Source organism: Rhamphochromis longiceps, linkage group LG17 (assembly GCF_057381845.1).
Source record: "Rhamphochromis longiceps isolate RC_006_pf linkage group LG17, R_longiceps_female_GT1.1, whole genome shotgun sequence".
In the NCBI taxonomy this organism is placed as follows: domain Eukaryota; kingdom Metazoa; phylum Chordata; class Actinopteri; order Cichliformes; family Cichlidae; genus Rhamphochromis; species Rhamphochromis longiceps.
Window position 1 is genome coordinate 27,481,598 of NC_140573.1, and position 23,909 is coordinate 27,505,506.

Sequence of the window (23,909 nt, forward strand, 5' to 3'; positions counted from 1 at the left end):
CATGAATTTGTAGCCCATTCTGGGATTAATTTTAGTCAAGTTCTGTGTGTCACATTAGCATGGGGAAATCTGGGCAATACTCATCTCTGTCCTTATCAATTATTAGGGTCTAAAATCGGTTGCATAGACTGGAAAAATCTGATTCTTATTGTCACTTAAAACGGTTTTAATAATTGTGTTTCAGCTACAAGGTCTGTAATATATAGATGTACATATTGGAGAGATGATGGATACTATGCGAGGTACAGTGATAAAGGAAAGAGGAAGGCAGAGCACTTAAATTTAACCAGCGGTGTTTTAATTCACTATAGCATTTTCTTAGAATTGTATCTTTTACTGTTATCTTCTTCGTCTAGACTAGTTCCAGGGAAGTGATTTCATCAAATGAATGTGTGACAAGACTTTTGTCCTCACCTATATTTCACAAAGATGGTACATTGGAGATTATACACTTAGTTGGTTTCACTGGAAGAATGAAAGCAGATGTAGGTGTCTCTAGTGGCTTAATAGGCAAAGAGGCAGTTGTAGGCTTTGAACTTATTGCTCTGACCTTGAGCCTTTATAGATTAAGGTTATGTAATGATTGATCTTTCTACCCCTTTGGAGTGTTGCTTTCTGCAGCTGACCCTATTCATCAGGAGCTGATGGAGCTATCCTTAAATGGCATAGGTCAGAATACGGATAAATATGCAACACATGCTGCGTTTGTTTTCACCACTGCCTTAAAAAGTAATCATGCACAGCCATGCTCACGTAATAGGAAACATTCCTCAGGGATTTTGATCCATATTGGCATGATAGCATCACACGGTTGCTGCAGATTTGGCTGCTGCACATCCCATTCCACCACATCCCAACAGTGCTCTATTGGAGATAGATGTGGTGACTGTGGGGCCATTTAATTACAGTGAATTATATACTTTAATTATTTATTTAAGCCAGGATGGGCCAGTGCGTTCCTATTATTTATGCCAAGCTGACCTGACAACGATTTTACAATCTTTTATTGTTCAGTTCTGCTGAACCCCTGTCAACTGCAGCCTCAGTTTCCTGTTCCTGTTAGCTGACGGCCAGTGTAGTTGTCTGCTCTTCTGTATACTTTGGTTTTAACAAGTAACAGATGTGAGTTACGGTTGCTTTTATATCAGTAGGGCCATTTTCTTGTGATCACTGGCATCAACAAGCCATTTTTGCCCAGAGAACTGCCATCCACTAGATATATTCTCTGTAAGTCCTACACATGCTTAGCAATTTCTCAAATACTCACAACAGTCATGGCATTAAAAATCATGCCATGATCAAAGTCACTCCAACCACCTTTCTTCCCTATTCTAATGCTTGATTTGAACTTCAGCAGGTCATCTTGAACAAGTCTGTAGGTCTAAATGCGCTGAGCTTCTGCCATATAATTAGCAGATTAAATATTTGTGCTAGTAAGCAGGTGAACAAGTATACCTAATAAAGTGGCTATTAAGTATATGTGACGTCTTTCTTTTTTACATATCTTCAGGTGTTTTTTGTGTTCTAATAATAAACCACTTACATGTGAAGATAAAAAAAAGGACTGCTTTAAAGTGGAAATAATGTAGCTCAAACCCAGGCTGTGCTCTGAATAAAAATTAAACTTATGTTGAAGGCCATGTCAGTTCACAGCAATTTGGAGAAAAACGAATATGGTGTTTGGTCATAGCTATTTAAAGACATGTGAAACTATAATTTTGACTTCCCTTGGTTACTGTGGCGCTATGGCTTAACATGACAATGTAAAAAGAATGTAATATAGTTTGCATTTGGATTTTGTAACTAGGCATATGGGTTTGTTTTCTTACATCGTTAACTGTAGTGGAGTTGAATGTTTTTGTCTGTTTATTATTTCTATTATTAAATTTTTTCAGTTAAACATTTCTGAAAAACAGTGAAACGGTGTATACTCAGATGTGAAGACAAAGTGCGAAAAAACTTAAATGCAGAACCAGATAAGGAACGAATTTCCGTTTTACTTTACATGGTAACATAGAAGCTTATTTAATTATACTTTTCTGTATATGTTTATTCAGGAACTGTAAATAATTGTTACAAATTAGGATATTCAAAAATCCTGACGAGTCATATGCGTTGCATTAAGTAACTCCTTATCGTCACAGAACAGCATAAACTTCTCCATAAATATTCTCTTCCGGGTAACGGCATCGGAAATATTTCTGGATTGCAGAAAGGCGGATACCTGTTTGCTACTTTGTCGTTTAGAACTTTTCGTGAACCATTTTTCCCCGTCACTCGTCATTGAGTCGCCATATCGAACAAAAATTATTATTCTGAGTATTTTTATTTAGCTGAAACTGTATTAGCCTCGACGAGAGTAGTAGTTTTCTAGCCTCAGCTAGCTAACTTTTAACACACTAGCAGATAAGTTGTCAAACCCCCGGCAGTACAACAAGGAAGGTGCAACACCGAACCGACAACAAAAAGATGTGCGATAAAGATCTGATTTGGACACTGAAGACCGGGGACCTGGATGAGGTCAAAGCCACACTGCAAACGGTAATTTAGCTGTTATTTGACTTGCCCACTGTTGTGCTTTTTTTGACTACAGTCAGCATAGCTAAGGTAATCAACGCTAGTTCGTAGAGCTGCTAGCGAGCTAGCGTTAGCTGGAGTTGGGCAATGTTAAGTTAGGTAATCCAGAATTGAAAAGCTGTTGGAACATTCTGGGTCTGTAACATTAACGGTAATGTGTGCACCTTTAAACTGGCTTTAATTCGTCTTACGGGTAACGAGACGTGTTTAAAGTTAATCCATTATCACTTTCCGCTGAGAGCAACTTGTTGGTTAGCTAACCAACTATGGTATCTGTTGGTACGTAACACGGGTAACGGCTCTTGACACCAGTAACAATGTTACTGTAACTGGGTGTTTTAAGCACAGTATGTACGTTACTAGAAAACGCATATTACAGTCTTCTATAAGCGTGTTGTTAAGAGAGCTGAGGCAAATGTCTAGCTATATGCTAGCGGCTAATCGAGCAGACAGGGCCAGTGTCTAGTCAGCTTTAGTGGGCGGTGGTCTCAGCTGTAGTCTAGGAGATGGAGGCTTGGCTAACAGCAACTGCAGCGTTCGTTAATGCCAGCATGCTCTTTTTGGAGCAGCCTGATGAGAAGGTTTCTGCCTATGCTTACCACGCAGAGATGTTTCTGTAAAACAGCTACCTTAGGAAACACGCCTGCATTCGGATTTTGTAGTTGGGTAGTAGCTGGATAGTTTTACTGCCACATGATTTACACTCAGTTGTTTCCCACAAATGACTAACTGAATCTATATTTGCTTCCTCATAAAGTAGAGCTCACTAATGTGTTTAAATTGTAAAATGCTAGTTTCCAATGTAAGTTTTACAATACGTGAAACTAGTAGTAGTAGTATTTATTTATTGTCATTGTCATATACATATATATACATAAACTACATATAGTTTTTGATCAAACTCTTAAAGACTGATAATGCTCAGGATGTTGGTGACTTTTGGGAAGACAGAAGTGTTTTCTTTTTTCTTAGTGTCTTGTTCTATTTGTGTCATCAACTATTAATCACGTGTTTGTATAAATGACTGTTTACATACACTCATCGTGATCGTCATGGTAATTTGGTACTTTTAACTATTTATTTCAACTGTTCTTTTTCTAGGGTGGAATAATTTTACAGCATACAATTTTCCACACAGGGTCAAAACTATACATACCGTCTCCAAGTATGTGACATATTTTAAGATTCTCTTACATACAGCAAAAGAAGAAAAAATTAATTTATTTTTTAGGTTGTCTGAGGTAACGCTATACTTGTTCAACTTGGCACCATAAAGTGCTTGCCACTGTTTCTATGTAGTCACTGATAGATTTCTTTTTTTTTTTTCCTTTTTTTTTCACCTTGAGTCTGTGACGTCAAGAAAAGCACAAGTTTTTAGACACAAATAACTGTCCTGTTAATAATATGTATTAATCAAAGGAGCTTGCAAAGAAAAGCGTCTGGACTTCTTTAAGTTGCTTGAAGACGTTTCACCTCTCATCCGAGAAGCTTCTTCAGTTCTAAGGTCAAATGGCGGCGAATCCCAGATTTGTCCGCCATTTGACCTTAGAACTGAAGAAGCTTCTCGGACTGATAATTTTTGCTGCCTAGTTCCCACATTACCATTATTATTATTTTATTAGTAGCCATACCGAATAACCTTCAGTGTTCCTGAAAGGGCAGCTTTAGTGACCTCTTCAAATTCCTGACAAATTGTTGTTCAGTGTTGTGCAGATCAATTACTTGAGCTGCCAGTGTAGGAGGGACTGTGTGAAGTTTTGTGTGCGTGTGTTAACTGCAGGAGGCGAAGACCGCACTTTAAGAACTGTTGATATAAACCACCACTACAAATGATTGACACGAGCTCATGATTACAGTTGGTGACTTCTGAGAAGTGAGGTTTCTTGTGTTCAGCTGTAATTGTGTCATTGACGAAACATGTAGATAAAAATAACTAACCTTTTTCTATAGTATAAATGGAGCACGTTTAATTTTATCAACCACTGAAAGTAACATTTAAACATTTTTAGAGAAGTTTGAGGTTTGATATCAATCAGCTACAGGACTTAGCAAGATGAGAGGTAAGGTCAAACATTGTGTTCAGTATGTTGAATTTGACCTACAAGGATGTTTTTGATAAGGCAGTGCTGCGGTGTGGATTCTGTTTCAGAAATATCTAGTGGTAATAGAACAGAATTTGTGTGCAACGGACCATGTTCATCTGACCCCAAGAAATGGCAGAGTAAAAAGAAATGTGGTGTTTTGTTTTTTTTCCAAAGTGTAACCTTAAGGTTTTAGGTCTACATAAAACTGGATTTATTTTATGTACAAGATTATATTGAGTCCTTTCACAACAGTTATTTCATGAAACTAAATATATATGTGACATTACTGCCATATTAATTCAATGTGTCTGCTTCGAAAAATTCATATTTGGAGATCCGTAGCAGGTTGAGTCTTCATTTTATGCTTTCATGGTAAATATTGTAGCAAATTTAATGTAGGAATTAGAGTCAGGAGATGACTGTAATATTAATAATAATCATCCCCAGCTTAGGTGTTTATGATATGAAGGTCTTGTGTTACAAGATATTAATGCATCTTCTAGGGCTTCCTATACTTCTATATTCTTGATAGTATACCCATTTTTCTGAGCTGATGAATGCTTTTCTTGCTTCACTTCCCTTCGTCCTTATACAGGCAAGTAATTATTCATATACTTCTGGGGAAAAAGTCAGGACTGACAGCCCTCGCTGGGACCAATTTGTGTTTTATTATGGGTCCAAGCAGCAAAAAATGATTTAATAGATGTTACCTTCTTTTGAAGGGCTTTGATTTGTGTTTTCTTTTTTGTTTTTGTCTTGTTTTTTTAAACTAAGAGACACCATACTGGCTTGTGGCAATGCCAAGTTAGGCGATCTCATCCCTGTTAATGAGTACTTTTTCCCTTCTCTAGGCTGAGCATGTGAACCGGACCCTCGATGGTGGGAGGAAGCCGCTGCATTATGCTGCAGACTTCGGTCAGACAGATGTGGTGGAGTTCCTCATTTCTAAGGGGGCAGATATCAATGTAAGAGTTACAACTATCTCAGCTTCATTCTTTTTGCATTAATTTGCCTACTGCTCAGCACTACAGTGACCACAAAAATAACAGAGCCTGTGTCTCCTTCCTTTGACTGTCTAATGTCTGGTTAGAAACAAACCATTATTTGTGTAAACAAAAGCAACCTGGCTTTAATAAAACGGAGTTTATCATATACATTTCTACCCACTGTTCATTGGCTGTTTTTTACCAGTGAGTTGGCCAGGCCTCAGCAGGGGTTTTTTATGGGTCATAGTGGGCTTCTCATGAGACGCACATAACCACAATTGATCCGCTTGCAGTTAGGGCAGTGAGTCTGTGTTGCCTTACTTAACAGAGGTCTATGCATTTCCTGTTATGCTTAGTAAATTAAGCCCCTCTTAAAAAAAGTTCAGTAGTAGTTCAGGTAATCTTCCTTTCGTGTGAGGCTAAAACCTCTTTGAAAGCCCCAAATTTTCTATGCTAGAAAACCCCTTCTCACATTTAACCTTGATGGCCCCTTGAGGCTTGTAGTTTCAGAAGGTGTGGTAGTGGCCTGATTCAACAAAAGTCTTTTAAATTGCTTTTTACCTTGAAAGCATCATGTGTTAGTAATTTACAATGAGACATGGATGCTTTAACTCTAATGATCAGGAGTAGGAAGTCTCTAAATCTTCATTGCACAGGAAGACTCACATCAGCACGGTGCATCTCACCCTCTGAAAATTGGTATCTGCAAATCAAAAGACTTTTTTTTTCTTTTTAAAACAAGAGTTTAAAAGTGTAACAATATACAATCTTTGCTTTCCCTCCAAAGACCAAAAGTCTTCTTCTTCTCACTCATTCCTCTCTCATCCTCTTCTTCCACAGGCTCCAGACAAACATGGGTTTACTCCACTGATGACTGCCTGTTTTGAGGGTCATCTCTCATGTGTCAAGCTCCTGTTAGAAAAGGTTGGTGCCCTGATTGCGTTCATGTATGCGTATGTAAGCATCTGCACAAAGGAGTGCACTGGTGTCTTTCACCCACTAGTGCATGCTGATGTATCAGTGGTTCCATGTGAGCCATGAGTGCTGATGAGGTAACTCATTGGACAAAAAGCCCTTTAACACATTTCTATGGAGGCTGTGCTGGAATGTTCATAGAGCATCGCAGACTGTCGCTGCTGTGCACTTGCTTTTTTGTTGTTTGTTTCTTTCATTCATAGGAGCACTGCCGTTGGCTTCATCTAAGTCTCTGCTCCATCCCTCCACATTAGCCTCCCTAAGGTGTTTAGCTCTGGAAGTACCTTAAATGCTACTTGGGTCCAAAAAAATACATGCTGCTATGTGCAGATCTAGTCACAGCTGTGAGGAGAGGCACAGAACAGAGTCAGGCACAGCTGGCATTGGCTGTAACACTACAACATAATAACAGGAATACTATAATAAATGTCCAATCTATCCAGCGTCATCTGGCCTTAGAATACACATTTCTGCAGTTCCTTCACAGTTAGACAGACTCATTTGTAAGTGGTGAGCTTTCTTTTACAAAGTCAGTGTTTCTTCTTGCATGTCTTACCTGAATGTTAGACTCAAAAGTGTATGCACTCCTGGCATAATGACACATCTTCTACCCATCAGGACAGCTGTAGCTACTGTTTCACTACTGACCAAATGAGCCCGACTGCAGTTGAATTGATGGCCCTGTGGAGGATGAATGTCACACATTCATTTTAACACACACATATCTTTTTCTGTGTACCCCTCCACTAGGGGTGGGCGATAGAAACGATATACGATAGAAACGATATAAATTTGGCCAACGATAGAGATTTTGACTATACCGCTCTATCGCGATAGCGCATGTTGATGATGTCATCAAGCTGCGCCTGTTTTGGTTTAAAGCATCGCAGCGGCTAAAACCATTATCACCTGCAAATTATGCCAGGCGACAGTCATAGCAAAGAGATGAGGCACTTTTGAAATATGGGGAAAGCCAAAAACTGCGCTTCCTTCACTTCCGTAACATTGATTCATTAATGTTGAATTCTCTCGTAGCTTTTCTATTCCCATGTTGTTGCAGTATATTAATAACTCACCTCATATTGTGGATGAATAGTCTTAGTTGTTCTCCTGACTGACGTTTGCCCCATGTATAGCATCCTGCTATACGATTGCATTTGTCCCTGACCACCAGAATCCCTCACGTTAACTTTTAATGAGTGGAAAAAAAGTTGGTGTTCATCCTTCAGCTTCACTGTGCTAATGTTATGCTAACATAGCTGTGTCGCTAGCAATCACGTAGCACAACATTATATACCAGGTAGTCCAACTTCAGTAACCCTACAAACGCCACTGCTGTTTAGTTTTCTGTCTTCATTTATTTTGGAAGTGGTAGCAGAGCTGTACGTTTTATTTAGTTTCAAAAATCTCTCAGTCAGAACATGGTATGTCATGTTTAGGTGGAAACTAGGGAGCTAACTTCCTTTCTAACTTTTAACTCCGTTAAATTTAATAAATTAAATGGATGTTAAACTTAATTGTTACACCTGCTAAAGCAGCAACGCTGATGATTTTATTAAAGATTAAGGAATTTAGACAGTTTTTAACTCTTAGTGTTCGTTTGACTTTGGGACCTGAAGGGGGAGTTTTGGACCCAGATTACTCCGCAAAGCTCCTCACTACGGCAGCCGTAATGCTCTGACAATCCATCAAGCAGTGCGGCTTACCAAAGTTGTACTAAAATATTTTTTTAACAGATTTCTGCACGCCAAAATCGGTTCGAGGTCAGTAAGCACAACCAGAATTCATACTGTCGTGAAATCAATCAATGTAGAGCAGTGTCACAAACCACGGAGGCCCCAGAAAAGTGCAATCAAACGATGAGTTTATTAACAGCCCGGAGAAAACATCAACATATGTCTTCTAACCAAAATACATGTTGTGGATACTTATAAAGCAGTGGGGTACACGCCCCCCCATGGCGTCAATGACAGATTAAAATAGGTTCCAGACATTAGTCACAGTTAATCGTACATCTTTAATAGCTATAATCAGACATAGAACTTCTTTTTTCTATAACACCTTCCATACAAGGTAATAAACTTCAAGCCCTCGGGGTCTCTGAGGCTAATTATTGACTCTGGTCGTCTGTTACCAAGTAGAATAAAATATAGTAAGACACCAAATGAGTTGAGGCCTCAGGCCGGACACATTCCTAGATTATATGTATTATATGTACTGTAAGCATGCATTGCAGTTATCCTTCTATGTTCTAGTTTCCCTCAGCATGTATCACCTGGACAGTCATGCCAGTGAAGCTTAAGACCCTTAATGAACTGAACATCAACTCAAAATAAGCACAGATATGCAATGTGTATAAAATACTTCTAACCGTACTTGTAATAAAAGTTAACATAATGGAAGGATCCTCAAATGGACATCTTCAATAAACAACTGTAATGCAGTATCAATACTGTGAGAAATATTATTAGATGAAATAATGCTGTAAAGAATGTTATTAATGCAATTATAATGATGCAGATTATATGGCAGCAATAAAATAATTTCTGTATCTCCACAATACATAAGGCACACTCTCGATTTTTGAGAAAATTAAAGGATTTTAAGTGTGCTTTATAGTGTGGAAAATACGTTATACAGAAGAAAAGAATATCGCGATATATATCGTTACCGCACATGCTTCAAATTATATCGTGATATGAACTTTAGGCCATATCGCCCAGCCCTACCCTCCACCTTATAACACTCATGATGTTTTAAAGAAGCAGGCAGGTATATAGTTGACTGGGTCCTCTATCTCGGTACATGTTTATTATTAAATTTAAGTGGGGAAAAAAAAGCTTATTTGAACAATGATGCAAAGAACATGGATGTTTCAGTCGGACAGCTTAGCTTTGTAAATGTGCTTCAAACAAATGTGTCATTTTCCAAATTTCAAGCCAAACTATAAAAATTGACAAAAGTACACCACCACTGATTGAGTGGAGTTTACATTGTGGAAGACTGCATCATGTCATGAAAAAGCATCATTCAAAGGCTGCTCCAGACTGTTATGTGTATATGGGAAGAATTCAGAGAGAGAGTGAGAATCAGGGGCCTGAGGGTGAGTGAGCAGCTGTCTGTTTCCAGCCAGGCTTAATGAGGCAGGGTAAATGAAAGCTCCTCTACACAGTTGTTTCACAGTAGCATCAAGTAATGGGAAGTGGGGAGGGGTCACACTACAGAATGGGGAAGTCACTTTTTGCAGTCTTTACAATCTCATTGCCAGCAGCCAGACAGACTTTTTAATAGGTTCACAGGTTGAATGGGACTTTGAAGAAGGCATTTTAAAAGAGGAAACCATAATCTGTATATGGGGAAACAACAGTGTTTGGTTAGAGAGGCATGGTTGTGGTATGCTCCACCAACTGATTTCAGTTAATCAGCTGTATTAGTCCTGCATTTTTGGCAGCGCAGCTGCAAACTCTGTCCTGCCTATCAACAAAGGCACCAGAATCTTGTAACTAGTCAGCCAAGAGCGGAAAACTGTTGTCAGCTGGCAATCAGCACTAAGATAAACTGAAGGAAATAACGGACAGGAAAAAGAAACTATATACAGCAAGTCATTTGCTATAAAAGTTGCTAGCATGTCAGCACGCATTTGACATTGCATGTTTCTGACTTAAGTATACATTTGACTCAGAGCTTTTTATTCCTACCATAGACCATATTTATATCCAATGAGCTATTATTTAAGCATTGAAAGATGACACGTTATAGAATGATTTCTTTGCTGAAACTAAGCGGTGTACTTCAAGTTAAGATCTGAGCTGTCACTAGATGATGCATTTAATGTCCCTAAGAGTGTTAATATCACACAGCCACATTTCACTTTCACATTACAATGAGAAATTTGGGTTTTAAAAGCTCATTTTGTCTCTTTAAAAAAAAAAGACTTCATTATTGGCATTTATTTTCCTTAATTTCTTCTGCTGCCAGTCACAGAACATCCTTCTGAGAGTCAGAAGCTCTTCTGCATTTAAAATAGGCAGCTGTATCATGTAGTGCCTCATCTTTGTAAATCAAAGACCTTTGGGTAAGTTTTGTTTTAGAGAGGGATGAAAGCACAGCAACTTAAGAAAAAGTGTGTGAGTGATTTATTACACAAGTAAAATGAGTTTTGTTATGACAAGGACTATGACGAGGAAATATGAATAATTTTACATTGATTGTCTTGTTTTCATAGTCATTGTAGATCACAATTGTAAATTTAAACTGAAGTCTCATGAATTATCCAGCTACTGGTAGACTTTCAAAAAGCTAGTATCATATCGGACAAGACAGGTGGTCCTAATTCATCACAGTTCTTGATTTTATAATAATTCCAACTAAGTACCATCAATAATTAACACTAGATGCTAATAGTTGCCACAGGGAGCAGGTCTCAGTATATCCATATGAAAGCTTTGAAAACTTCCCATGTATCCCAACATGAGATTAATAGATATTTCAGAGCTACACCAATGATAGTGCTAGTGTAAATCCACTCTGTGTGGCAGCACCTGTAGCTGTGCACAGCTGCCACATTACACTGGATAAAAGGAGCCCACTGAGAATACTGAATTGTGACTGTTGGACTGTCAGACATTCTTGTGTTGGCAGATTAAAAATGGCGTGGTTCCCTTGTGCATCATGGAAGCTGACCCCTGCCCCCAACTGTGTGCCGTGTTGTTGTTGTTAATGAATTATGAAAGGCCATTATTACCCCAAAGGTGACCCAGCTGTAAGATCCTGGCCAAGAGTGCTGACTACAGCCTGCAAAGACCAGCCAGTAAATTTTAGGTCAGCAATAAAAGGGCATACACACACATTTTTCTTTTAATGGGAACTTGCTATTGTCTAGGAAGAAGTACAGTACTGTTTGAAGTCAGTACCTGTTGTTTTTGTGTCTTTTACATCCCTAAAGATTTCCTCCTTTTTTCTCTCTGCCCTTTATGCAAAGAATGGATGGAACATTTATCCTAACTATATAGATAATATATATACACACTCTAGTATAAAACATCTTTCACTTGTCACTGAAGTGTTTTTGTTTTTTGAGGGGGGTAAAAGTGCACACTTGCGGTCTTTATTGCTTCATATTTTGAGATTACCATAAACTTATAAAAGGATTTTATTAGAGGTGGGAATCACCAAACATCCCACGATACGATATTATCACAATACTTAACACACGATACGATATTATTGCAATTTTTTAAAATATTTTGCGATATTCAGATTCTGTACATAAAGGTAAACTTTATCAATATTCATTTTATCTAATATCAAAGTCTCACACTCAGTCTTTCTCTCATTTCAGTCAGTTTTATTGTTGACAAACTGAACGGTTTGTATTACAGTCTAGTCCAACTTAACTGAATGCAACCATCTGGTACAATTATAGCTATTCTGAACTATGCAATTTATGAAAACTATGCAGCCCCTTCAGCAACTGAAGAATTTGAAAGTAAATTAAAACAAAATATAATTTTACATTAAATAAAAAAGTTTTAAACTTAATTAAAATAAAACATGTCTTAAATTAAAATAAGTAAACTGTCATGTTTATTGCTGCCAAAAAAAAGTTAAACACATTTGGACAGTGAAGGAATGTCAGGATTCTTGCTCAGAAAAAGGATCAACATGCTCTGAAGTCAGAGCACAAAAACCTTTTTTGTAACAAAATATTGATTTCTGCTGTCCCTGTATCGATACATTATTAGCAAACAAAATATCACGATACTACACAGTATCGATTTTTTTCCCCCACCTCTAGATTTTATTTCCCACCCCCCACCGTATCTCATCCAGAGCCTTTCTGGCACATCCTGTTGTAATACATGTATTGATCTTATCCTTATCGCTGGGTGTTAAAAATTTGCCCTTTTAACTGCTCAGTAATGTTTGATTGCGGACAGCAGGTCAATAGTCTGAAAATCTTGTGCTTCAAATAGGTTTTGAGTGAGGCTTTGGCTCAATATTTGAAGACTTATGCATTCCATTCACAACAGTCATAATGAAAACTTAATGGACATTTTGGCATGTTGGTGGCATTATATTACTGACCCACTGCTGCTTTGTGTAGCTGTATAATCCAGGGTGATGATGTATCTTATTTTGACTGGAGACACGCTGGGAGTCTATTCTTGTTCATTAGTCTGTGTCTCAATTGGCCATCAACGTCTTTGACTGGCTAGTGTTTGGACAGTGAGGTGATCATGTGGGGTCATTATTCAAGTTGAGTAAAGCTCATTACTCTAAGTGGTGTCAGGAGCGTGCCAGTGAGCTGCTTGGCCGTTGGGGTAGCGTGGTGTATCCTGAAAGGCAAAAAAAGGAAGACTGTGCCAGCACTATTACTGGAACTCGACCATAAATACGGATTTGAAGCATTATCTCTGGCATGGCTCCAGTATACACTTTTTGACAGTATGTTTGGTGACGAGAAGGTAATGATTATGAGAATGGTAGAACCTAAAATATAGTGGTACAAATTATGTAGTTGTGTTTATTATATAGAAGTAGGGCTGTGCGATATGACCAAAATCTCATATCCCGATATAAGAATTCTATCGTCCCGATAACGATATAAATCACAAAAATTTAACATTTTCTGTAAATTCTGTGAATCTCGGGCAACTCGTCTTGCGGGAAGTGTTTCCGGCTGCGTGTCATGTAGCTGGAGTCGAGTGTTTTAACTGATGCATGAAACTATACATTTTTAGTAGGGGTGCAACGATACTCGTATCAATATTGAACCGTTCGATACAGTGCTTTCGGTTCGGTACGCATATGTATCGAACAATACAAAATTTTTAATTTATTTTATCAATTTTCCTTCTGACGATGCTGTCTGTGTTGAGAGCTCAGTGGATCTGCGCTCGACAGTGCAGCCTAGGCGGAGTAATCGATCACAGATCCACTGAGTGCGGCACAAGCTAGCGAGACAGAAGTTAAGCTCTCCTTGCAACATGGCAAATTGAACCTCCCCCACCCTCATTCAGATGTGGCCTTTGGAACTATTTTGGTTTTCATGTGAGGTATGACCTTGAAGGTAACCGCGTCATGGACAAAAGTAAAACAGTATGTCAGATGTGCCACGCAATGCTCAATTACATGGGTGGGAACTACTGCGTTAGCGCAGTTAGCTCATTAACACGTTGACGCCGTCCAGCCCCACGCACGGGGCAATCCGCGGTAGCTCGTTAACGAAGATTTGCCGTGTTGTGGCGTTAACGTCATTCCAGATTAACGCTGACAGCACTAGTGGGAACACAACTAGAGATGGCACGATACCACTTTTTTATGTCCGATACCGATATCATAAATTTGGATATCTGCCGATACCGATATGAATCCGATATAGTGTTTTTTAATCAACAAAACTGTTTTTTAAATATCTTGCTGCATTTTGTATAAGTTCATACTCAAGTTTAAAACAACAACTACACTAAAGCTATTCTGTTATACCTGTATGCAAAAAAAAATATTTCATAGTTCAGCAATACTGATCAATCTAATAAACTTAAGCCTACACCATCCTCCCTATTCTGGTATTTTAAAGAGTACTTAGCATATATATTAAGCAACCTAACTAATAGAGTTCCAACTCCCAGCAACAATAAAAATAAATAAATAAAAAATAGGGAACCACCCCTCACGCTCCACCTCATGATGCTTAATCGACGTAATCAACCTTAATTTGATGCAGTGTGGGAAAAAATGCACAGAAATCAATTATTTTTCAAGAAATATTAAATAGATTCAACATCTTTCTTCAACAAAATTGCAGACTGCACAGATGGTACCTTCCCAAAGGAAAAAGTACTATAGCTTACTAGGGTATATATATTAGACTTAATAGTTACTATATACAGTAATTGACTTCTATTCATTTTACATCAAATTAAAACTTTGGGTGTCAGATAATTATTTATTAAAAGCTAGACATTTTAAATGAGAATAAGAAAGAAAAGTATGTCTTAGGGCATTAACAGGGAAAAGGGGGCACAATCGGCCCCCCTGGCTAAACTTTGCTAGATCCGCCCCTGCACAGTTACCAGCGTCAGCTACGTAGAAAAAGATCCTGGAGTAGAAAGTAATATTAAATACATTCTAACAATAGCTGATCAAGCTTAAACGAGCTGCTGTTGTTCAGCCGCTGGTTTCCTCTTTCTGGTGCAAAGTGGGCCAAAAGCAAACTAGAGTCACGGACTCGCGACAGAAAAGCCGATCAGCTGATCGTTAAGCAGTTTCATGATTGAAGTAGCAGCCGGAGAGGCAGTCGCTTGTTAAGCTTAACGCAGGAATGCTTTACAAACATTCAGAGATGGACTTACACACTTGCTTTACTTCTCTCGGGATAACTTTGTCGGAGATGAAATGCCGGGTTGCTAGCGAAGCTCCACATGCTATCCAGACCACCGACAGGTCCCGCATGCCACAGCCGCTCTATCACGTGATGCATACTGCTCCAACGTGCTAACGTTCTGAGGTGAGTTACGGGGTGTTGCAAGTTTTGTGAGGTGCTTTCGTGATATTTAATGGATCGGATTACATTTTTTATTTTTCTCCGATATCCGATCCAGTAATTTAGGTCAGTATCGGACCGATACCGATACGTAATATCGGATCGGTCCATCTCTAAACAACGAATATGACTGCACATTTACGCTGACATCATCCTCGTGCAAAGACAAGTGGAAGCAGACAAAAACAACAAGCAGGCATGCTACAAACTTTACCCGAGTCATTTAGACAGCTGTTAGCACATGATTCTCCTCATGGGGACCTGATATGTTTAATATGCTGCTGAGAATATAGCCCAGAAGAAACGTATAGTATAGCTTTTATTTTGGAAAGAGCCATTTCTCTGTAATAAACTCTTTTTCCAAAGATGAGTGATTTCTCCATCAGATTTTTTTTTTTTATTACTTTGTTGTTTCATCAACATTAAATTTAAAAACTGTGCTTTTGAGTTAAAATATATATTTATAATTTTAATAAATGGCAAATTAAAAAGGCATGAACATTTTTTTTTGTATCGAAAAAATATCGAACCGTGACACCAAAGTACCGAACCGTGAATTTTGTGTATCGTTGCACCCCTAATTTTTAGATATAAGTTGTAAAGGCCGCCGTTTTCTTTGAGTATTTATTACACGGCGTGCTGCGGGGAAAAGCCTGTTCTAACGTTTGAGTCTAAGGTTTATTTTTTAGCACCTGGTAGCTCCTTTTTTAATTCTCATCCGTAAATAATCTTCTCTTTCACGTGATTCCGTTTATTTTGAAAAGTCTCAACAGGATCTTGAGCTTTATTGTGAAAGGTTTATGTGGTACATAAACAAGCGGACACGCGATGGTTTTACCGTCGTTATTGCTAAACACAACGCATAAAAACAGGTGCTTGTCCGTCCGTAGTGTGGTTATATAAAATATAAGAGAAATAGAGAACTTTAAGAAATTAATATAGCCACTACAGTGACCATCAGAACAATGAAAAAAGATTGCCACAAAGAGTTTATTTTGCGACACCACAAAACAATAGCGTAAAATGAAACGATAGACGTTTTTATATCATCATCCGATATATATCATTATATCGAACAGCCCTATATAGAAGGCTTATTTGTCGCCATGAAGGCAGTGATTATTACTAAAGTCAACATGTAATGCTTTTTTTTGCAATTTTGATGAGGTCTGTAGTAGGGCTGGGCGATATATCGAGTTTTTAAAAAAATATCGATATATTTTCATACGAGATATAAGATGTGACAACATCGTTTATATCGATATAGTCTATGTTACGTTATAATTATATTTGTGGAGCCGCAAGTTTGCCTCTCTTTCGTCCATTTTTGCCTCTACGCTGCGTTACTGGGCCTCGCCTCTCCTTCACTGAGCACAACTCCCCCCTCCCCCATAGCTTCACCTGCAGGCAACGACAAGATGAACACTGCAAATCTCTGTTAACGAGTTACCACAAGTTAGCATTACGGCTACCGTAATGGAGCCTCGCGGAGTAATACGTACTGTGCTTCAACGTAATATTACCGTATATTGTGTGTGTGTGTGTGTGTGTGTGTGTGTGTGTGTGTATAAGGATCATAAATGGCACCTGTTAAGAGACACGGTTACAAAGAGGATTTCAAACTCCAGGCTGTCAGTCATGCAGTAGAAGTTGGGAACAGAGCAGCTGTGAAATCTGTCTGTCTTTGTTATTATGCTCAGCGTCTTTTAGTTTACATTTTGACTGCACAATTGTGAGCTTTTTGTTATGCACAAAAACAACATTGTGTTCTTTTATTTATGGAGCATTATTATTTAATAAATGCTGATAATTTATTTTTGAGTAATTTCTTCATGTACATCTATGCTGTATGTTAATAAAAGTGCCTGATTGACATCTGGGACACAGCTTTGACTAAACTCTCTTTTTGTTCTTACCTTATGGCTTTAAAAAAACAAAACATCGAGATATATATCATATATCGCCATCCAGCTAAAAAATATCGAGATATGAATTTTGGGTCATATCGCCCAGCTCTAGTCTGTAGGGTTGATTAAGTTTGGACTGAACCGACGACTAATGTCCTCTCCAGAGCTGGAGAAAAGGGAAGGGATAAAGAGAATCATCTCCATTCCTCTCCTCTTTTCCCAATAGTAAGACTGGGCAATATATCTTGTTTTTTAAAAAGATTGATAGATTTTTATACGAGAGATAAGATGTGACAATATCGTTTATGTCGATATAGTCTATGTTGCGTTATAATTACACTTGTGGAGCCGCTGGTTTGCCTCTCTTTGGTCCACTTTTGTCTCTACGCAACGTTACTCTGTCCCGCCTCTCTCCTTCACTGAAAACAACTCCCCCCTCCCCATCGCTTCACCTGCAGCCAGCATCAAGATGCTGATAATTTATTTCTGTTTTTTTTTTGTTTTTTTTTTTTAAATGTACATCTACACTGTATGTTAATAAAAGTGCCTGTGTGACATCTGCGACACATGGCTTTGACTAAGAACTCCCTTTTTGTTCTTACTTTATTGGTTTAAAAAATATCAAGGTATATATCGTATATCGCCATCCAGCTAAACAATATCGAAATATGAAGTTTGGGCCATATCGCTCTACCCAGTAGCACATCAGAGTAGGGCTGCCACGATTTGTCGACTAGTCACGATTACGTCGACTATCAAAATCGTCGACGACTGATTTAATAGTCGAGGTGTCGTTTGAAGCTTTGTAAGATCGCAAAAGACGCAGGAATAATAGCAGGATTTAAGAGTGTAATAACGGACTGAAACAGAAGATGGCAGCACAGCATGTACAAGGATGCCAGCTGCCGTTAAACCCCGAAGAAGAAGAAGCAGCTGTGTCCCAGAATTCATAGCGCGGCCCAGCTTAGTTTCCAACAATGGCGGTAGCTAGTTAGTTTTAATGTTACTCTTATTATTCTTTCTGGGTCACAAAATAAACGTTTAACATATTTTCAGGCGAGAATGTAGCTGTGTAAACCTCAAATTTATCAGTTTATCAGGACACCACATATTTTCAAAAGCGCTCCGACGTTTTCGGATACGTCTGTTACCCACTAGCTCGATAGCTAGCCGGGGGCTAGGTCACTAGCGCCGTGAGAACACCGGACTCCCGGCAAATTGTTTTCAAACCCACCGCCGTCTTGTTTGGCTTTTTTTTTAGTATTTTATTTGTTCCTGAGTAAATCGGTTTGGCTGAGATTAAAGTTATAGTTTTTACACAGCTGAATAAACGTCAAGCAGACAGCTGATTATCAGAAGTGTGAGATGCTGGAGAATATACTCCGGTGTCCTGTTATATTTTAGATAGCAAGGAGTTTATTAAACTTTACCGAAACAATCTGCAAATTTCATTAAAATTGAATAAACTATCATCTTGTCTTTATTTTTAGTTAGCACCTTAAAAGCTTAAAGCTGTAAGCTAATGATAGTTATATAAGAGCAGATGCTGCTGGTGCAATAAGCTGTAGTTTTACGTCCAGTGGATGATGATCTGATTAGTCGACTAATCGCATAAATAATCGGTGACTAGTCGACTATCAAAATAATCGTTTGTGGCAGCCTTACATCAGAGTAAGAGATTATGGTAATTGGTTATCAGGTACCTGGTATGCATGAATCTGCATTTTCAGGGAAAGTTAAGTGACAGAAGAACAAAAATTGTTTAACTTGTTAGAAGGAGTAGACTTTGAAACTGAGATAAATGAAAAAAGATTAAAACATTATTATCAGGAAAAAAAAATTTGTTTTTTGCCTGGCAAGCTGCCCTGTCTCTGACAAGATGAATTACACTGAAGAAACCCTTTGTTTATTTGCAGGTAAGGTAGGGGAGGGAAGTATTTTTATTTATTTATTTTATTTAGAAATTGAAAGATCTGCCTACCAAAGCCATCGTTTTGTTTTTGTTTTATTTTGGGGGTTTTTAACACTGCAGGATTTGATTAAAGACTCAATTTCACACAACTTCACTTAAAAAAAACGTTTGTCATTGTTTATTTTGTAGTTGATAATGTACAGCTTTTGTGTGAGATCAATTCTTCATTATACAATGAAGACTGGCCCCACTTAAAAAAAAATTTCTGCACAGACAACCAAATCAGTTATCATTTTGTTAATTAGTGAGCTTTTATAGAAGCTGGTTGTCAGATTTTATTCCCCTTGAAAAGAGCTGTTCCACTGTTTCTACTTGCATCCATGTTTTATGTCCCAGCTAAGACACGTTAGCTGTCAACCATCATCATTTTTAACAGACATGGGAGTGATGTGAATTTTATTATGTAATCCTTTGCAAGAATGCTTAAAAAAAAGACAATTTCATAAATTTAACTTAGTATCTCTAACAGGCATGTTTGATACCATCAGAATAATCAGATAAAATGTATAAAATTCACATTGAAAAAGTGAGAGAACAGGTCTCACTAGTCTTCATACCGCAAGTGTTGCATAACAGAGCTCTAACATGTTTAACTAGAGTGTTGACAGGAGCATTATGCCAAGAAATGTGAAGTATGTTCTGATAGGGGGGGTGCTATCTCTCATTTTGTCTTCCATTTCCTTACCAATTAGAGCTGTAGATGTGACAGGTTACCAACTCAACCCTGGTAAATCCCTCTCCTCGCTTTATGCTCTGTTGCTCTTGTGGCATGGAATTTGCTCCCAGATAACCATCCTCCTGCTACCGGGTACTCGAACTGGGGCACATTGTTTTTGATGCCCTGCTTCTCTACGCAACAATAGCCTCTCTCTGCCTTGGTTCTGTAAGCTCTTTTGCTAAGAGGCTAAACTTGGCAAGCTAAACAAAGGGACGCGTTTCCACTGCAAGGCCTTCCACTCCTACTTTGCCATTAAATCTGTTGTCACTACAAATGCATTAAAACATGTGGCCTGTTTCTTTCTCTCTCTCTTTGTTTTTGTGTGTGTGTGTGTGTCTGTGTTTTTTGTCCATACTAATCTAAATGGCTATTTCTTCTCCCATCTCCTTCACATTGATTCTGTTATCCCTCAAAGCTTGAATGGATTTGTGTCTCAGTGTGTGTGACTTCAGCCCCTCTTAGTCATGGACTCCTTTCCATTGATCTGATAGCCTCTGAATGTGGCAGCTTTATGTCTGAATGACCACCCTCACGACCACCCTCACTTTTCTGTAAAGATCTTTTATGCCACAGCCTTTCTGCGTCCCTAAAGCAGTCAACCAAGGGAAAGTCTTGTCCTTGTTGTGTTCATGATTGTCCTACATACCTTTCCTGTGTCCCTGAGTATGCAAGGGTTTGGCTGATGTAAAATTCATAATCGGACCATGAATGCAAGGCTTTGTTTGGACGTCGGCATGCCTGCCAGTTTGTGCTGGTTCTGCACTATAATTGAACCAAATATACATGCCTCTTCCGGGTGGACTCCCTGCAGCTTAAAGAAAAGTATAACAATAACTACACAGCCACAGTGTCAGAGTCAGCATACACATATTATCACAGCTCAAATGAGTAAGGGGCTAGTCTAAAGTAAGTCTTGTCTCTCTTCCTTTGGCAACTACCGTAACTTTTGTCTATGAGTTTTTCACTCATCTTTCTCAAAAAGTGAAAGATGCATTTGTACACCAGAACAATTGAACCTGTGAGATACTTTATAACTAACATGGCCTCTTTCCAGTTGAATCTTATCAACTGATTCCTGATGTTAATGATTTTGTTCATTAGGGATGTGTATGCACCCCCCCAGACTGAGCTTTTCCCATTTCTGGAACAAACCTCTTCTGATTTCGCTTTAGCTTGGCTTCCAAATGCATCTACTCAAGGCTCAGTGCTTGCCCAACAGTTTTGTTTTTGAGTACACAGTTCAGCTCTGAAAACTAAATCACAGCTGGTGCAATTTGGGTCCAAAAACTATGCTTCGATTTTAATCCCTTGTTTTGGTTTCCTTAATCTTCCCAGTTCTTCAGATGTGGGTAAAACGAATAAGAAGTGTGTATGAAGGAGTTTGGGTCTGACTAGTTCTGTACGGCTCTTAAGTAGCCACGCAAGCTTTGGACATTGCTCACGGCGGCGTTATCAATGCACTATTTGACTGTCACGTTTGAGCAGATGTCACTAAAGTTTGAGGCACCAAGTAAACATTGTGTCCCCTCTCCTCCACAGGGAGCTGACAAAGACCAAAAATCACCAGACGGCATGACTGCCCTTGAAGCTGCTGCTACTGAGCCCATAAAAGCTCTGCTCAAGTAAGACACCACAGTGTGGGAGGTGGCTGGGCAGCTGTATGAACGGGCACTCAAATGGATGCAGTGATCTCCTGAGAGAAGATGGACTTGCCCCTTTGACCCTGATCAACCTCTGTCTCAACAATGCTTTTGTCTGTTTGTTGGAGGTTCATTTTGTCTGTCTGGTGGTCTTCCTTACATTGTAATTTCTCTTTTCCCCAGGTTTTTGGGATAGGATTTTTTTTCCCCTTAGTCCTCTGTTTTTAGCCATTTAACAGAAGGACTTGTCAGTTATGTCTCCCTTAGGGACCAAACACTTGGGGAGTGCTCTTGAACCTGGATCTTAACACTGCTCAGATTAGTAACAGACTCTATAACACAAACACAAAGCTTTCATATACGAGTAAATGCACATCTTTTTCTTTTTTTTTTTCTTTTTTTTTTTTTTGCAGTTGTGTTGTAAAAAAATACTGAAATTAAATTGTAATGGATCAGTAGTGTGTTAATATTTTTACAACTTCACAGTTTAAGTATTTTATGGCCAGGGTTTCTCATGAACATTACTTGCACTGCACTATACTTGATAAGACTAAAAAGATTAAGTTTAATTATGTTAACATTTCATTATGTGTGGCCTCTTCCTGTACTTTAATTTTTTTTATAGATAGATCAAATTGTCCCTCAAATCTAAGCTTAATATTTTAGAGATGTTGGCTGAGGGAGCTGCAGAGGTCAGATTTTTCTTTTCTACTTGGTGATGTATCACTTACATATCAAATGGTGTTTTTTCCACAAATTTTACATCATTAAGGTATTCTCTATTCTTTGACCAATCACCATGCTGGCTAACTAGAATGACTTGAATGTTGCAATTTTCAAACGTGTTACTCAATCCCTTTTGAAGCAATGTTAACAGCACATAATAGGATTAGATATTTTAGAACTTTCTTCATTTTGCCGCCCCTGGGTGAGAGTTCAGAGCAAAAACTCCCTTTCCCTTTTTTTTTTTTTTTTCTTTTCTTGCAGCTTCTCTGAGTATTTTGTAACTAATGGGCTCTAGGGGTTGTAAGTGATGGGTTAATGGGAGTCAGATTTGAAAGTTGTTGGTAGGGTTTTTTTTTTTTTTTTTTTTTTTTTTTTTTTTTTTTTTATTCCCCTTGCCTTGTTCGTTTTTTCAGTTCAAAGCCCTGCCTGTTTTGCTGCATGTCAAAACTGCCTCTGCTTTTATGCTATGAAATGGTCACTGTCCTCTTGGTTGCTTTCAAACAAATTACAACAATGCAATAGACAAAAAAAAGAATGCTCTTGCTGACTTTGTTGTGACAAAAGTCTGTAAAAACAAATAAAAATATAAAAAAACACATCTGTCATCAGTATCCATTTTCCTTGTAAACTAGAGAGGGAAAGGGCGAAGGACTGTCAAAAAGATGTTTAAGATTAATGATGGGTCAGCTGTGAGAATGCTTTCTTTATTATCTAAAGCAGAAGCACATTTTCTGTGGCAAAACGCATTCCCTTAAATTTGTCACATTTCTGTTGTGCACTGTGGTGACCTTTAAGTTGGATTAGATGAGGGCATTACTGTGATTTTTATGCTGAATTCACTCAAGATGGGATTTGCTGACACCACAGTGCTGCTTGTAACAAAATCTTGTTGAGGTGTTGACTTCAGCAGAATGTTTTACCAAGAGGGATGCTCTTCACAGACTTGTTGATACCAAAACCACATTTATATGTGTGATGCAGCCATCAACACCTCAGCAAACATCAAAGTGATACGGTTCTATATTGGTGTTTTTAGGATTTGAAAGTTAGTATTACATTAAATGCATTATCTTGGGACTTGCAGAAACTTAACGTAATTTACTGATTTGTGCAATCAGCACAAAGAGCTTTCACAGTATAATGCCAAGTAATCAAACAGTCATTGATTGTCCTGGTAAAACTACCTTACCTTAAATATTACCTGCTGCATGTGTTAAAATCCTTGTGGCAGTAGAGTCAGCGCTACACAAGTAATGGCTGTAATAGAGTACAAGCACAGTAAACAGGATGAACTCTAGTTGCACTCATTTCTCTAACTTGTGATAATTGGTTAATAGAATGAATGAAGATCTGTAAACAAAGTGGGATAATTGGAAAATGAGCTAAAAAATTTGAAACTAGTGTGCCTCTCCTTAAATAGCTAATGTTAGAGTGCTCATCATCTTAGGCAGCTACACTATATTGTGAAATTATTTATTCACTCACCCAAATCATTGAATTCAGGTATTCCAATCACTTCCATGGTCACAGGTGTATAAAATCAAGCACCTTTGTGAAAGAGTCGATCGCTCTCATAGCCTGAATGCCAGTGTGGTACCATGATAGTATGCTACAGCTGCAACAACTCCAGTCATGAAATTTTCTCACTACTAAGTATTCTGCAGTAAACTGTTAGTGGTATTTTGACAAACTGGAAGTGACTGGGAATGACAGCAAGTCAGCTAAGAAGTGGTTGGCCATGTAAAATAACAGTGGGATCAGTGAATGCTGAAGTGT

General features: G+C 38.4%; 1 protein-coding gene across 1 annotated transcript; it reads left to right on the plus strand.

Moving 5' to 3' along the window:
* The first annotated feature begins 2,190 nt into the window (after nucleotides 1-2,190).
* On the plus strand, nucleotides 2,191-22,580 carry mtpn (myotrophin). Its single transcript, XM_085387134.1, has 4 exons — nucleotides 2,191-2,541; nucleotides 5,513-5,626; nucleotides 6,488-6,571; nucleotides 21,307-22,580. The coding sequence occupies exons 1-4, from the start codon at nucleotides 2,470-2,472 to the stop codon at nucleotides 21,391-21,393; spliced, it is 357 nt and encodes a 118-aa protein (XP_085243260.1). The 5' UTR covers nucleotides 2,191-2,469; the 3' UTR covers nucleotides 21,394-22,580.
* Nucleotides 22,581-23,909: the final 1,329 nt, after the last annotated feature.

What these genes read in the sequence shown, in the direction of transcription:
- mtpn (XM_085387134.1), top strand. Translation starts at nt 2,470, where the DNA reads ATGTGCGATAAAGATCTGATTTGGACACTGAAGACCGGGGACCTGGAT. An exon ending in CTAAGGGGGCAGATATCAAT is followed by an intron (nt 5,627 to 6,487) that starts GTAAGAGTTACA and finishes CTTCTTCCACAG; the next exon opens with GCTCCAGACAAACATGGGTT. An exon ending in TCAAGCTCCTGTTAGAAAAG is followed by an intron (nt 6,572 to 21,306) that starts GTTGGTGCCCTG and finishes TCTCCTCCACAG; the next exon opens with GGAGCTGACAAAGACCAAAA.